The 14,051-nt window shown below is 41.7% G+C and overlaps 3 protein-coding genes across 3 annotated transcripts; all 3 read right to left on the bottom strand.

Annotated features, from left to right (window-relative positions):
- Positions 1-478: 478 nt before the first annotated feature.
- On the bottom strand, positions 479-4,599 carry LOC124213444 (carboxypeptidase B-like). The gene is made up of 8 exons (XM_046614807.2): positions 4,412-4,599; positions 3,090-3,273; positions 2,677-2,949; positions 2,149-2,404; positions 1,557-1,696; positions 1,250-1,306; positions 1,058-1,142; positions 479-971 (listed from the first exon to the last, which is right to left on the bottom strand). Exons 1-8 carry the CDS (start codon positions 4,546-4,548, stop codon positions 781-783), a joined length of 1,323 nt encoding a protein of 440 aa, XP_046470763.1. The 5' UTR covers positions 4,549-4,599; the 3' UTR covers positions 479-780.
- A 281-nt stretch (positions 4,600-4,880) lies between these two features.
- Positions 4,881-11,039, bottom strand: LOC124212306 (uncharacterized). Its single transcript, XM_069133190.1, has 16 exons — positions 10,908-11,039; positions 10,413-10,725; positions 9,921-10,223; positions 9,756-9,846; positions 9,527-9,672; positions 9,384-9,440; positions 9,211-9,295; positions 8,737-8,934; positions 7,405-7,495; positions 6,994-7,300; positions 6,301-6,603; positions 6,144-6,234; positions 5,908-6,053; positions 5,756-5,812; positions 5,580-5,664; positions 4,881-5,323 (listed from the first exon to the last, which is right to left on the bottom strand). Exons 1-16 carry the CDS (start codon positions 10,985-10,987, stop codon positions 5,124-5,126), a joined length of 2,553 nt encoding a protein of 850 aa, XP_068989291.1. The 5' UTR covers positions 10,988-11,039; the 3' UTR covers positions 4,881-5,123.
- A 231-nt stretch (positions 11,040-11,270) lies between these two features.
- On the bottom strand, positions 11,271-13,803 carry LOC124211194 (carboxypeptidase B-like). Its single transcript, XM_046610007.1, has 8 exons — positions 13,700-13,803; positions 13,328-13,634; positions 12,937-13,239; positions 12,767-12,857; positions 12,512-12,657; positions 12,329-12,385; positions 12,165-12,249; positions 11,271-11,909 (listed from the first exon to the last, which is right to left on the bottom strand). Exons 1-8 carry the CDS (start codon positions 13,777-13,779, stop codon positions 11,710-11,712), a joined length of 1,269 nt encoding a protein of 422 aa, XP_046465963.1. The 5' UTR covers positions 13,780-13,803; the 3' UTR covers positions 11,271-11,709.
- Between the last annotated feature and the right edge of the window lie 248 nt (positions 13,804-14,051).

The raw sequence follows: 14,051 nt of genomic DNA, 5'->3' as shown, positions 1-14,051 counted from the left end.
CAGCATAACGTGAAGTTCATGACTTGAACATGTTTACAAACAATTGAAGCGCGAACCGAAAAGAAAACATTTGCCGGCAGTTTCGAGGTGACACATTGTAGGTATGCGATACCCTGATAAGTTTGGAAAGTGATCAGAAGCGTCTTGAAGCCGAATGAATTCGGCAGTGTTAGCTGTCGTGTATGGATTCAGGTTTGTACGCGTATCTTTGATTTTCGTGAATGCTGCGAGCCAAGTTCGCTTTTGTGTTTATCGGGTGTTCGGCGTGTTGCAAGTGACAAGTTATAACTTCTGCCGGGATTCGGGGTTAAGCAATAAAATATGAACGGTTGTGTCGTGGCGTTGGAATGTTGTTGAATCGAAATGCCGTTAACAATTGACGATCGTTCTAACGATAAAACGGAAAAAGAAGACTGTGACAGTGAAATCCACAACGAGAAATGGACAACGACCGCTTTATGGAACTTGCAGTGAAGGATTAAGGTAAGTTTCAACTCCATTTTGACCAGTTATACAATTTTGCAAAAACAAACAGCAGTATATACGTACGTGAGCCGTTTCACTGTCCCAAACAATATTTGTACATACAAACAATTGATTGGTGTATGACTTAATTAATATTTTATGAATATCGTCGAGGTATTTTTTTTAATTCTAACAAATGCTTGCTATTGTAAGGTAAGAGAGGACGCAAGAAAATCGAAAAACGTAAATAAGTGTTTATTCGCACTTATCTAGTTTTTCGTCTAATTTTTTCCCTCATTCGCCATTTAATTGATATTAAGACGCGTAGTTTTCTTCCACATGCTTTGTGAAAACTTGCACGAGCGTATTAGCGTGTTGGACGATCTCCTTCAGTTCGCTCGGTGATGGCTCAAATTTTGATCCAAAATCTTCTAGTTCTATGCAGTAAACTAATTGTACTCCAGCTTTTTCCATAGACCAATCGTCGCTGCCACCGGATGCCGGGTCTGTGGTATAAGGTTCGATTTATTTTGGTTAAAATTTAAACGTTTTGTAATCAAATTTCGGTTCGTATAGTTTTAAATTTTCTTACATAATAAGTTCGTTGAGGCGCCAACAGCGTACTCCGTGTTGAAGAGCCTTTTCACTTCATCGGCTGCTTTCTTCCCTAATAAATGCTTGAAGGAAATTATCATAATGCGTTAAAGCACACTTGACTAGTTAATCGATATGTTTTTTAATGGTTAAATATGTCAGAGAGGTAGTAGTCGATATCGTTTCTTACCAATTCCGGCCAATTGTCTGGTAGATCAGGGGCGTAGCCCCAGGGGTAAAGGATTAGCTGAAAAAGACGTGAACCGAAAAGCGCAACCAAGAAAGGGATATCACACGTTATTTTTTCAATATGAGATGATAACCAATATAATTTTTACCGTCGAAACTATCCTAGTGATTAAATGAACAGCTTTTTACTTTCGAATTTGATCCTAAGTTTTATCTTGTAGACGAAAATAAATCTGTTTTCAACAATTGAAGTTTGATTGAATTTTTCATCGAGGAACCGAGAAACAAGTATTGGCAAGAATACTCACGCCTCCGTAGCTGTGAAATGTGATGTACATGACAGGCCTCACTGAAGTTATTAGATCTCGTAAAGCCCGTGTTTCGGATTCGGAAAATGGTTCCGGTCCCGAGTACAATTGCGAACAAGGGTCACCCTCGGTTCCGGATTCTTGAAATACGTTCGAATTATTGAATCTTTTGTAGAGTTATACACTTGGTTATAGAGTGTAAGATTGTGCGTCGGGATTGCCTTTTTCTCTTGCCTTTCGTTCATTTGGTTTAAAATTTCAAATCCACGGTTACTATTATCTGCGGTATCAATTGCTGTACCGAACTTGATCTGTTTCTCACAATTTTCAATAGAGCAATTATCGTGCGTATAAATCAGAGCTGATCCAACAATGAGCTTGCACTTGACGCGAAGCTCTCTATAATACAATAGCTGAAAAATTTCGGATACTGATAGTCAACAAAGGCGTCAACATTTATGCTCTCCAAAAGTTATTCAGTGAAAAGCAATCGGATATTGTTCTAAATGATAATTCGAGTGTTTAATTCCGTATACAATGTATATGGAGAATGCTTACAGTGGATGAAACATTCGCTCACTAAAAATCTTACCGTTCCAATGAGAATCAAAATTCCTGTTGCCGTCAACTCCTCGACACTTGGTAAAGGGAGTCTTGGACATTGTCTTTCTCCAGTAGCGGTCTTTCCGTCGGGAATATTCGTAGCCATCAGGATTAAGGAGAGGGATTATGTAAAAGGTCAACTTTTTAATCACTTCGTCGTCGTCGATGAGCTTCTGCAGTATATAGAGAACAGACATCGGTGCGGCCCACTCGCGGCCGTGAATTCCTCCATCTATCAGGATTACCTGTCGTATCATGTATAATAAGCTGTATAAAAAAAGAGACTATTTTTTTTCAAAAATCAAGTCGAAAATATTGTCAGGAGTGACGAAAAAAAGATGCATCTTTTTTCTTTTGTCATTTGTAACAATATTTTCGACTTAATTTTTGACAAAAAATTTGGCGATTTTTTTTTATACAGTCTATTCTGTAAACGGAACGACGTAACAAGGTCTTTGATTTTCTCTGACTACATATAATCAGCTCTGGACCGATAGTTGTTCCCTCATTTACTTACCGGATTATTGTCACAAGTCGATAGTTTGACGGCGATCATTTTCCGCCCTTGATAGGTTTGCCCTATCGTGATGACGTTCGCTGTAGATTTTTTAGCAACGACGCCATTAACCAGTCTCAACATATCATTGTATTTTAGATATCGTTCGAATGAAAAATTTTTCCAATCGGGTCGAAGGAACCTACGTCGGGTACCTTTGTTAGATTTTTCCTTTTGACCGTCGCGAAACGTTCCATCTTTTCGCAGATGCTCTGCGACGTTGTTTATGGCGATCTTGAAAGTAAATTCACGTTAATGGTTTCATGTGCGAAACAGTTTTGCAATATTTTCCGACCCTGTCACATTGGGACGTGTTTTTGAAATTAGACAATTTTGCAATTCCTGCACTAAAGGACAATTCAATAAAGACTAACGGTTGTTTGAATCTGCGATGCAGCCATCCGTTTTTCGAATTCGTGCTGCTGCTCCGGTGCTACCATCAAGTGGCTGGTTTTGCGCCCAGGTTCTTGCCAAAAGTCATATCCTGTTACGCTTTCCAAGCTTTTCAATACCGCAATTTTCTCTGATGTGTTCGGGGACAACTGATACACCATGTAGCTGTAAACGTACTTCTATTTGTCACTTAAATCTCGCTGACAATGAGTATCAGGTAGATATGAACTATAGCTGTAGGTTTGAAAGAAGAACGATTTAAAAGTAAGGTGAGGTTTTATTCCGAACCAACCAGCTTGCCGTAATTAATTCTGAATGCACGGATACATTACATGATCATATTTTTCCCATGTAGAAAAACGGTTTTTTCATTAATAGTATATTAATTATAATAGTATAGAATAGTATCGTAGAAAATCGTGAATAACATCTGTTGCGGATTTGAAATTTCTCAATTATAAACGATAATTATCTATCGTTTTAAGAATTATTAAATAAAAGAAGCGGTTCATGTGCAGAACATTTCCTTATACAGGAATATTGGTCAGACCTCCAAGTATGTGAGCATATATTGCGTTACACAAAATACTTTCATATTCGCTGCACATCACCTTACTTTCTGAGTTGTTTATACGATGAAATGGATCATATGCGGAGTAGTGCACGGAGGAAATTTTAAACGTATTATTTTTATTTGAATGGTGATTTTTCAATGGACTTTAAAAACAAAATGAAATTCTGCCAAACGCAAAAAGCGACATTTTGTCGCATATAAATATGAATTTTCAATCATTTAATTAAACACGCGTTCTGTTTTTTATCCAACCAATTGTACATTATTCCTTCGTGATTTCCTTTCACTTTTATCCCACTTTGAGTCATCTGTAAATCAAAAATTCGGTCCTGAGGCCCTTGTCCCTGATTCATCCTTGGAAATTGGGTAGTTTGGGTCACCCCATTATCAGCGTCACATTAAATCAATTAATTACTTAACCTCCGACTAGAATAAATAATGCAATTCAACTATAGGTAGGAAAATAATTAATCAAAGACTTCATATCTATGTTCGATGGAGCGATAATAAGAGAGAAAGAAAAAAAAGAAACGTAGATAATTGAAGCAATAAACAGCCGCTGATCATCCGTACAGACAACTAATTCGCATTCATGTAGTCATTTTAGAGTTGCGCCAACGCATTTGAGACCTTTTTTTATTTGTGCTGTTTTTTTTTTTTGGTTCGGTGACTTGTAGCCAAATTCTTTAAAGCCAAATTTGGAAAATCCAGTCTTCAAAATTTACTTACCCATTGTAATCGCCGGCATGATTGAAGGCGACAAAGAGATTTAAGCAGACGAATGTCGCGTGGAGTATTTTCTGGAACTTCTCCTGCTGTCGGGACATCATTGCACACTGACGCAGACGCTGAGTCGACTGCAGCATCACATGACCGCGGAAGAATGTTCAATTTTAACGGGTTTTTCAATTATGAATGCTAATCGTGCGAGAAACGTTGCTAACCGATATCAACCGTTATCGTCATCTATTTACCTTGACCACCTCGCCGATATATAACGATAATCGTCGAGAGGCAACAAATGCGCACAAATGCAATTTGGCATACCTGTAATGAAAAAATTCACCCGCGTTCGCCAGCTGCTTACGCTCCGTATAATTCATTCCCGATTGTTTACTCGATTATTTGTTGCTGCATAGCCGTCGTATTGTTTATTGGTAAGGCTTTGGTGCAATTGGACTGGAAGAATTCGGTATGGTTTTAGAGCAGGAATGTTTTTATTTTATCGCATAAGACATTCTGTAGCGCCAGAAGCTAACAATTTATTCTTCTTCGGCACGCGCTCGTATACGAGATAAGATTGATCGTTTATCTTTCACGGGGCCATTGTCATTTTATGAAGAACATTCAGTCTGGAGGTTGACTGTATGTTGATATCTTCAACGTCTTTTGATAGAGAAGGCAGTTTGACCACGAAGAATCGTATTAGTGCGTTGTGTTATTACTTGGAGCTAACGAATTTGTTCTCGATGTATTCACCGAAGACACGAATAGCTAAGAAGGTCTCTTGACCAACGAGGACGATCTCAGATGCTGGAAGATCAAATCCAAAATTTCCACCACCCGGCAATTCCAGGGTGTAGGCCAGTTCGACACCGGCAACGCCCTTCACCCAGTCGTCACTTCCGCCGGCAGCAGCATCTGAGACATTCAAATATTTACACTATTTAAAATACTGATTATATAAAGTACGGTTGTATTGCCCAAAAGTTTTTCTTTCAAGTTTTTGGATATCGGAGAAAGATTGGATGACAGCTACTTAATAGTTGACACAACTTTCCAGCCATTCACACATCGATATAGATATTCGATTTTCTTTGGAGATTGTAAGCTTTTTCGTTATGCCTTAATGACATTAGCTTGTTAATATGTTGAAATTGTAAACTTTTCCCCGTACACAATACGTTGGTGGAAGTTCCAATGGTGTAGCGGGTTCCACGGAGGGTGGAGAGAGCCTCATCAGCGGCCTCAGCGAGAGTCCTCTGCAAAAGGAGCGCGTTGATTTTGTTACAAAGATTCATTGGACTTTCTCGTGGAAATAGTTCGAACGAATTAAAATCGGGGAAAACTTACCAACTCCTCCTCGTTATCAGGCAGTTCCGAGGTGTATCCCCACGGGTAGAGGAAATACTGTAAGAAAACAAGCAATTAAAGTAATGTTTTGCTCTTGCTGAGCATCTTATGTAACAAGTGGCCTAATAGCTTTGGGTATAGGTGATTCTTACGTTTCCGTAAGAATGGAAGGTCAGGTATAACTTGATAGTGTCGTTGTTGGCCAGGACAAAGTCACGTAGAGCTTGAGTTTCCAATTCGGAGAATGCTTCGGGTCCAGCGTAAGTATCGCTGCACGAAGCGGAGGAAGCACCGGTCACTGAAAACAAGCATATCGATATTTATTAACTAATTGCGCAGTCACACCTTGTCTAAGTATCCCATTTTCATTGGCTGAGGTAATTCTTACACATCCAGTAGTATCCGAAATTACGGTTGGGGTCGGTACCGCGGCAAAGGTTTCCGGTTATGCTGCTGCGCGTTTTTCTCCACAGACGGTACTGGAACCGAGAATATAAAATTTACCATATAGAAAGTGAGCCCGAAATTTCTAACTCCAAACTTACGGTGGTGTGAGTGTATTCGTAACCGTCGGGGTTCAGGACTGGGAATATGTACCAGTCGACGTTTTCGAATAGATCAGAGTTAGTGGCTTCTTCGATCAGCTGGTTGATGATGTAAGTTACCGTAGCAGGTGCAGCCCATTCACGCGCATGAATACCACCGTCGATCAAAATTGCAGGCTTGCCGGTACCACCCGATGATATTTTCAAACCGTAGATGCTCAGTCCTTCGAAAGAGGTACCGATTTCAACAAGACTGGCCACATCACTGTAGCTCTCCGCGATCCCTGCCAAATAGTCAGCTATCTGCAGGAACATTAATGTTGGTTACGATTCTGCTGATCATGGTTCGAATCCAGAGCGCACTTCATACGGTACATTATTGACGTGCAGATATAAGATGGAAGGATTTTCAGTGCATTAGAATAGGTTCGCTAGTTTTGACAACGACGGTAGTAACTCGATAGTGGTGGGCTTATTTAAGTTAGAGATGTTGGATGTTTTAAACGGTATTTTCAATGTAATGCTGCAAAACAAATTAAGAGATATAAAGAAGTTCAGGTCGACTTTCATTAGATATTTGTTTAGGTTGAATTCAGTATGTAGAAAACGGCCATTAGTGGAACACGTTAAGATCCTTTCTTTAAGCCACGTTAAACCCAGTATCATTTGCTCTTATAAACTTTAAAATCTCACGTCGCCATAACGTTGGTAAGCCTCGAACGAAATACGGCCGTCTAAACGAGCAGTGGATGCAGTGCTTTGACGAGTCGCTTCTTCGTCGACGGCGGCCTGAACGTTTTCAGTCATAACCATGTTGTCGATTTCATTCTCATCTAAGATGGTTTCGAAGGCCTCGACGTTGTCGGCGGTTACCAATAAATGGATCTCGTCTCCAAGAGCGTGACCAGCCTTCAGGATGTCATATCCTTCGTGACCATCGTAAGCAAGGAGTGCTGATAGTTTTTCGTCCGTATCTGCGATCAAACGGTAGACTTTGGCTCTGCAAGGAAAATTTTAATAGATTGGACGAAGTGTTTATACCCTTATTTTTGAGGTGAACTTATTACTGGTTTGTAAGTTGATGAGAACAAAGAATCTGCGTACCCTTCCAGCGAGGGAGCCTGTTCTTCCACAGGGACAGCCACGGCCGCGCCAACAGCGAGGAGTAGAAACAGCAATTGCATCTTGCTGGTGTCTGACTCTGGATGAATTTTCACACATTGTTATATACTCGGCGATATCGTTTTTCGATCTTTACGAATGGCCGCTTATCTGAACTAAACAGTATCGTTGAGAGATTAGCATCTGGAGCAAAACAGAAGTCGATATCAGGGTAGCTCTGAATAATCTTCATCGCAAACATTCGGGTTACAAGTCACTTCCGCTGTTGTTCTTTAACACTTGGCAACTATGAAATACGTCGTAATGCGCAATTACAATACATCGTTGTACGTCCAAAAATTTTCGCAGAATAGTTAGTTCAACTGAAGTATGTAATAGGCAGTAAACGCGAGCTTAGCTCACCGGATTCTCTGTGATTTTAAATGCTTCGAATTCATTATGTTGTGGTAAAATCCTGTGTGTATCTTTTGACGAGAGCGTTGCACCACAGAAGAGACATATTACAGCTGCAATACAATGACCTGTAATATAGGTTATCGTTCCGATAAGGTAATTACAAAATTCATATCGCTGCCTTTGAAGCAACGTTGAAGCAACGTTGCAAGAGACATTGAAGTCCACATTCGATCGCTATCAGCTGCAACGCTCCTGGGTTTTCATAACTCTGCAGCAGTGAAAACGTATGTATGAAATGGGTCAAGTGGTATTACTTTGAAGAAATGACGCTTCGTTAACGGGGAGCCACCCTGCAAACGTGCATGTGAGAAATAATAGCCGCCATTCTAACCGATTTTTCAGGTTTAAGGGAAAATGAACTTTCGAAAATCTGAAACGCTAAATTATTTAGATTGGTATACGGAATATACACACCAAATTTTAACCGCTCTCTTCTGCAGGCTTATTTTTTGATCAGTCTTGTCCTTCGCAAATAATAATGGGAATGATTTTAGTACCTGCAGCGTCGTGATGGATATTGAATAGTCAACGTCTTATGTGACGCCATAATTTATGATGAGCTTCCTGCACTTTCGCGTCATTGGTTAAAGAATATTGGACGAGGCTTTGAAGTTGTAATAATTTTAATGCATTCCTTAAAATTTACATAACTTCGTTTGTAATTATGAGCTATTTAGGAGTAAGAACAGGAAGGTGCATGCTTCATAACATATCATGAGGAAATATTGATCGTTAATTGGTTGTGAAGTTATTTTAATTTCATTGCTACATTCATCCCATTCGAGGTCATATTTTCACAAAAACATCATTAACATTTCGTACAGAGTTATGCGGTAATGCGTTTCTTTTTAAATATTCACTTCGAGGAACCGAATTTGCTTTCGATGTATTCGCCGAAAACACGAATGGCCAAGAAAGTTTCCTGACCTACGGGAAGAATTTCAGATACGGGAGGGTCAAAACCCCAAATTCCGCCACCCGGCAATTCCAAAGTGTAGGACAGTTCGACGCCACCGACACCCTTCACCCAGTCATCGCTTCCACCGGCTGCTTCGTCTAAAATTGTCGATAAAACAACGCTGATTATCCATCAGAGATACCGAGTTATCGGCGAGGCGATTCGATCGTTACCGGTTTTCATTGTGATTGCACTAATTAAATGATTCGTGTAAATCTCGGAGGTTCAATTATTTCTTAAGATGTAAAGATAAAATTTGCCCGATCGATGGTGTGTGATTTGTTCCATAGTCGTACAAATATACGCCGCATTTTCACAGCTTGTCCTTGATTGATAAAAGTCCGACAAGTACGCTAAACGTATTCAGTACGTACATAGAACGTTGGTCGAGGTTCCGATGGTATATCGCGTTCCGCGCAAAGTGGAAAGTGCGTCGTCCGCAGCTTCGGCCAGAGTTCTCTGCGAAAGGAAAGCGTCGTGTTTGTGAGAAAGGATGATCGGATTTTGTCGTAGGAACAGAGGACGCGAAGACAAACTAGAAACTCACCAACTCCTCCTCGTTGTCGGGCAATTCCGAGGTGTATCCCCACGGGTAGAGGAAATACTGTAAGAAAGAAGGGAAGTGAGGCTTTGTCTTTGCACCGCATTGACACGGTACTTTGGCTTCAGAGACGAGCAATGATTTCTTACATTTCCGTACGAATGCACGGCCAGGTATAATTTGAGGGTCTCGTTGTTGGCCAGGACAAAGTCTCGCAGAGCCTGTGTTTCCACCTCTGAGAAGGGTTCGGGCCCGGCGAAGACTTCGCTGCACGGAAGATCGGAAGCGCCGTTCACTGCAATTTAAACAGTTGCATACAGATAATGCGATTGCCACGATCCGAGCAAGATTCTCGTTTCACCGAATGAAAATCCTTACGCATCCAGTAGTATCCGAAGTTACGGTTAGGGTCGACACCGACGCAGCTACTTCCGTCATTTATGCTGCGGGTCTTTCTCCACAGACGGTACTGCAATCAATGATAATTCAAGCAAGAATTCGTCGCACAGAGAGCAAGTAAGAGTGGTGCGTGCGAAAACTTACGCTGGTGTGGGTGAATTCGTAACCGTCAGGGTTCAGGACCGGGAATATGTACCAGTCGACGTTGGCGTAGAGATCGGCGTTGTCGCTATTTTCTACCAATTGGTTGATAATGTAAAGAGCCGTCGGAGGGGTGATCCATTCGCGGGCGTGTAGGGCGGAATCGATTAGAATTGCGGGTTTGCCTGTACCGCCGGAGGATATTTTCAAACCGTAAATGGAGCGGCCTTCGTAAGAGGTACCGATATTCACCAGACTGGCAATACCGCTGTAGTTGGTTGCAAGCCCTTCCAAGTACTCGACGATCTGCAAAGAAAGCGAAACATTTAATTACAGTCGCACTGCATCGCGAAGTCGTTGCGTTGACCCCGCGTTCGTTTCCGTTGTCAGCACCGCAGATTGTTCGGAGTTGTTGAGCATTTTTCAAAAACAACTGGCTCCTTGATTAGAAATTTTTCCTTTTGCACATATTATTCTATAACTGAGGAATCTTACGGTGTCGTAACGCGGATAAGCTTCGAACGAAATCCGGCCGTTCAGACGAGTGATGGACGCGGCTGCGTTCTGACGTGTTGTCTTCTCTTCGTCGATAACTGCCTGGGCGTTTTCAGTTACGATCACGTAGTCGATTTCATATTCCGTCAATTCGGACTCGAAGCCTTCGGTGAAGTCGGCGGTCACCAGCACTCTGATCTCGTCCCCAAGAACGTGACCACGTCTCAAAAAGTCATATCCTTCCTTACCGTTGTGAGCGAGGACTGCTGATAGTTTCTCATCCGAGTCTGGTATCAGTCGGTAGACCTTAGCTCTGGTTCGAAAGAAGATCAGGGGGCGATAAAACGATGATTGTTATATTTCAGTAGCATATTCGTACAATGATTCTTTCGTGAGAAAAATTGGACTTTCCAAAGTTGGAGACGTATACATGTGGTTGAAGGGAAGAGGAGGAAGTGAGAAAGAAAAAATAGAGAGAAACACTCGGCTACGTACCCTTCGAGCGAGGGAAGATCTTCCGCGTTGGAGAAACCGAAAGCTGAGCCAGCTACCAGGAGTACGAGGAGCAACCGCATCTTGCTCAAGTGTTACACTGGACGCATTATCGGTGTAACTGTTATATAGTCGCGATCGATGAATTATCGTTTTTGATCTACGTGCCACTTGATAAATCGCAGCATTTCATCTTATCCAATTTAAGCCCAATAGCATAATTATAGACAGATTGATATCGAAGAAAAATTATACGTCCGCCTTGATCAGTTTTGAGGGCGAAGCGGGATCTCGACTATTTGTGATTACTGAATTATTTGATTGATCAGAGATTAAAGTACAAGTATGTGAGATATAAATGCGGTATAATTATTAATATATATTTATTAAATCATACAGGTTTTCCTGTCGTTCCTTAATGTCGACTTGATATTCACATAAGTGTCAGAAATCGCAGTTTATATTTACAAGAAACTCAGTTAAACCTTTATCTCGTCTCGCGAAAATTAATCATCGCACGTTATGACTTTCATTTGTCTGTGCCAAAGATCGCGCACGTCTTATTCGTTAGCACGGTTAAAAGTTTATTCTCAACGGTCAGGATTCGGAAAAAGAATTAAGACACCTGCGCGTCTTTGAGCGTATTTTTTCGCTTACGTTTCAATATCATACCCAGTCCCGTAACTTTTGGTCGTTTACAACTGATGTGGCATTGTCTTTACACAGCCACTGTGATTATTCGATACGTAGTTACCGAAAATCAATCGTCTCCAATGCCTCCGGGTAGAATTGAATGACATGACGATCATTTCGTTGAACCATATTTCGTCGCAATGTATTCACCGAACACTCGAAGACCAAGGAAAGATTCCTGACCCACAGGGATGATCTCGGAGGCGGGAATATCAAAGCCAAATAATCCTCCACCTTGTAATTCAACGGTGTAGGACAGTTCGACACCACCGCCGGCCTTCACCCAGTCACTACTGCCACCGGCAGCATAATCTACAATTATCGTTGAGTAACAGATGTTTGGTACAAAAATGGGATAGATACCCAATAATTTATATCTATTCAACGAGTTGATCGTATGTATTATTATTGGGCATACTTATCCAAAAAATGTCATGCATTGAAACACCATTTTCGGATTAAGAAATTTCAGTTTCGCTTTGGAAGATCAACTTTCACGAAAATAATTAGCCTCATCGCGCATTGACGACTCGTAGATCATATTAATATCGGTTTATTAATACGTACACAAAGCAGTGGCGATTGAGCCAATGATGTAACGTGTTCCGCGTACGGTAGCTTGGGCATCGTCGGCGGCTTGGGCTAGATCACGCTGAGAAAAGCAGAACCGAAGTTAAAAATGGTAGGTAGAGTTTGGTAATAATGGATTGATTGAAATTAAAGATTTTTACCAGTTCTTGGTCGTTGTCGGGAAGATCTGTGGTATATCCCCAAGGATAAAGGAAATACTGGGGAAAAAAATAAACCAAAGATCTAAATCACCTTCGAGACGTATTCGTGTGTGAAATAATTTTTAGATTTCAATGCCTCGTGATTTTTTCAAGCTGAGTTTCAACTCCTGTACGAGTACTCACATTGCCATAGGAATGATAGGATAGGTACAGCTTGATCGTGTCAGCATTGGCCAAAACGAAGTCGCGAAGAACTTGCGTTTCCACTTCAGAGAAGGCTTCTGGTCCAGCGTACGTATCGGCGCACGGATTTTGGGATGCACCAATTTCTGCAACAAAATCATTTGACATAGTCAGTCATGGTGCAAACATAGCGAGCTTCTCGAACGTGCGGTGTATTCGATTCTATTTATGATTATCAAACAGCCAGGATCTTACCCATCCAGTAATGACCGAAATTTCTGTTACCGTCGACGCCGCGGCAGCTACTGCCTGGATTAACTTTGCGTGTTTTTCTCCAAAGGCGATACTGAAATCACGGTAATCGAAATCAGGCCGGAGTACCTCAGACAAATCCATATTTTACTACACTTTGAGAATCCACTTACATTGGTGTGAGTGTATTCGTAACCATCGGGGTTCAGCACGGGGATGAAGTACCAGTCGATACTCTGGAACAAGTCAGTGTTGTTGGCGTTCTCTATGAACTCGTTGATAAAGTATGCAACGCTGGAAACTGTGATCCATTCGCGAGAGTGAAGAGCGCCTTCGACAAGTACAGCCGGCTTGTTCGTACCTCCAGAGGAAATTTTCAAACCGTAGATTATCCGGCCCTCTTCCGACAGGCCAAGATTTAGGAGAGTCGCGATGTCACTGCGATCAGAGGCTGCTTGCCTCAAGAAGTCAACGACCTGAAAAGAACAAAGTTTCGACGTCAGGAATGAACTATCCCTCGAATCTGACTTCATAACGGACGATGAGACTTAGGATTGATCTTACGGCGTCGTAACGCGGGTAGGCCGTGAAGGAGAGACGACCATTCGAGCGAATCGCCGAGGCGTTACGCTGACGTGCTGCCTCCTCGTCGACGGCTCGTTGAACGTTGTCAGTTGCGACTGAGTAGCGGATGTTATTCTCCAGCAGAAAGCTTTCGAAAGCGTCGACGTTATCGGCGGTGACAAAAATGTGAACCTCGTCGCCCAGAACTTGACCGTATTTGAGGATTTCGTATCCTTGTTTCTCACGGTAAGGGATGATCGCCGAAAGTTTATCCTCTGATTCGATCGTCGCGCGGTACACTTTGGCGCTGTAGAATAGATTTTTGGTTAGAGACAGTAAATTATCAATTTCCGAAAAAACTGTACTACATACCCTTCGAGGGAGGGCAGGTATTCCTGAACTGGATTGGCTAGGGCCAGGCCCGCGAAGAGCAGTACGAGTAGCAAACGCATATTGTCATTGAACTACTGTAGGTGAATTCGCAATTGTTTATATACACCACCGTAGACGCACTAACGATTATCAACCTCCACGCGTGATGATTTGTTATGTTATCTGTCACATCTAATCTCGCGGGGGGCTTAAAGCATCAGTCTGACTATTGTTGCGTCGTCACGAACTATCTGACGTATCAACCGGCTAATCACCCGCGTTCCATCATTCAGCAGACCCAAGGTATGAGCCCATTAACTTCTGAAGTTTCACAACTTTCAAGATTAATTAC

This window comes from Neodiprion pinetum, chromosome 2 (assembly GCF_021155775.2).
Source record: "Neodiprion pinetum isolate iyNeoPine1 chromosome 2, iyNeoPine1.2, whole genome shotgun sequence".
Taxonomy (NCBI): domain Eukaryota; kingdom Metazoa; phylum Arthropoda; class Insecta; order Hymenoptera; family Diprionidae; genus Neodiprion; species Neodiprion pinetum.
Note: the sequence above shows the minus strand (reverse complement) of the source record. Positions and strands in the feature narration are given on the sequence as shown.

Coding starts and splice junctions, on each gene's coding strand:
- LOC124211194 (XM_046610007.1), bottom strand. CDS start 13,779: ATGCGTTTGCTACTCGTACTGCTCTTCGCGGGCCTGGCCCTAGCCAAT. Junction 12,858..12,936: donor ACGAATACACTCACACCAAT/GTAAGTGGATTC, acceptor CCGTGATTTCAG/TATCGCCTTTGGAGAAAAAC. Junction 11,910..12,164: donor CTCAATCGCCACTGCTTTGT/GTACGTATTAAT, acceptor CGATAATTGTAG/ATTATGCTGCCGGTGGCAGT.
- LOC124213444 (XM_046614807.2), bottom strand. CDS start 4,548: ATGCTGCAGTCGACTCAGCGTCTGCGTCAGTGTGCAATGATGTCCCGA. Junction 2,405..2,676: donor CGACTTGTGACAATAATCCG/GTAAGTAAATGA, acceptor ATGATACGACAG/GTAATCCTGATAGATGGAGG. Junction 1,697..2,148: donor TTTTGATTCTCATTGGAACG/GTAAGATTTTTA, acceptor ACGTATTTCAAG/AATCCGGAACCGAGGGTGAC.
- LOC124212306 (XM_069133190.1), bottom strand. CDS start 10,987: ATGCGGTTGCTCCTCGTACTCCTGGTAGCTGGCTCAGCTTTCGGTTTC. Junction 7,301..7,404: donor CAGGCTCCCTCGCTGGAAGG/GTACGCAGATTC, acceptor TTTTCCTTGCAG/AGCCAAAGTCTACCGTTTGA. Junction 5,324..5,579: donor AACTTCCACCAACGTATTGT/GTACGGGGAAAA, acceptor TGAATGTCTCAG/ATGCTGCTGCCGGCGGAAGT.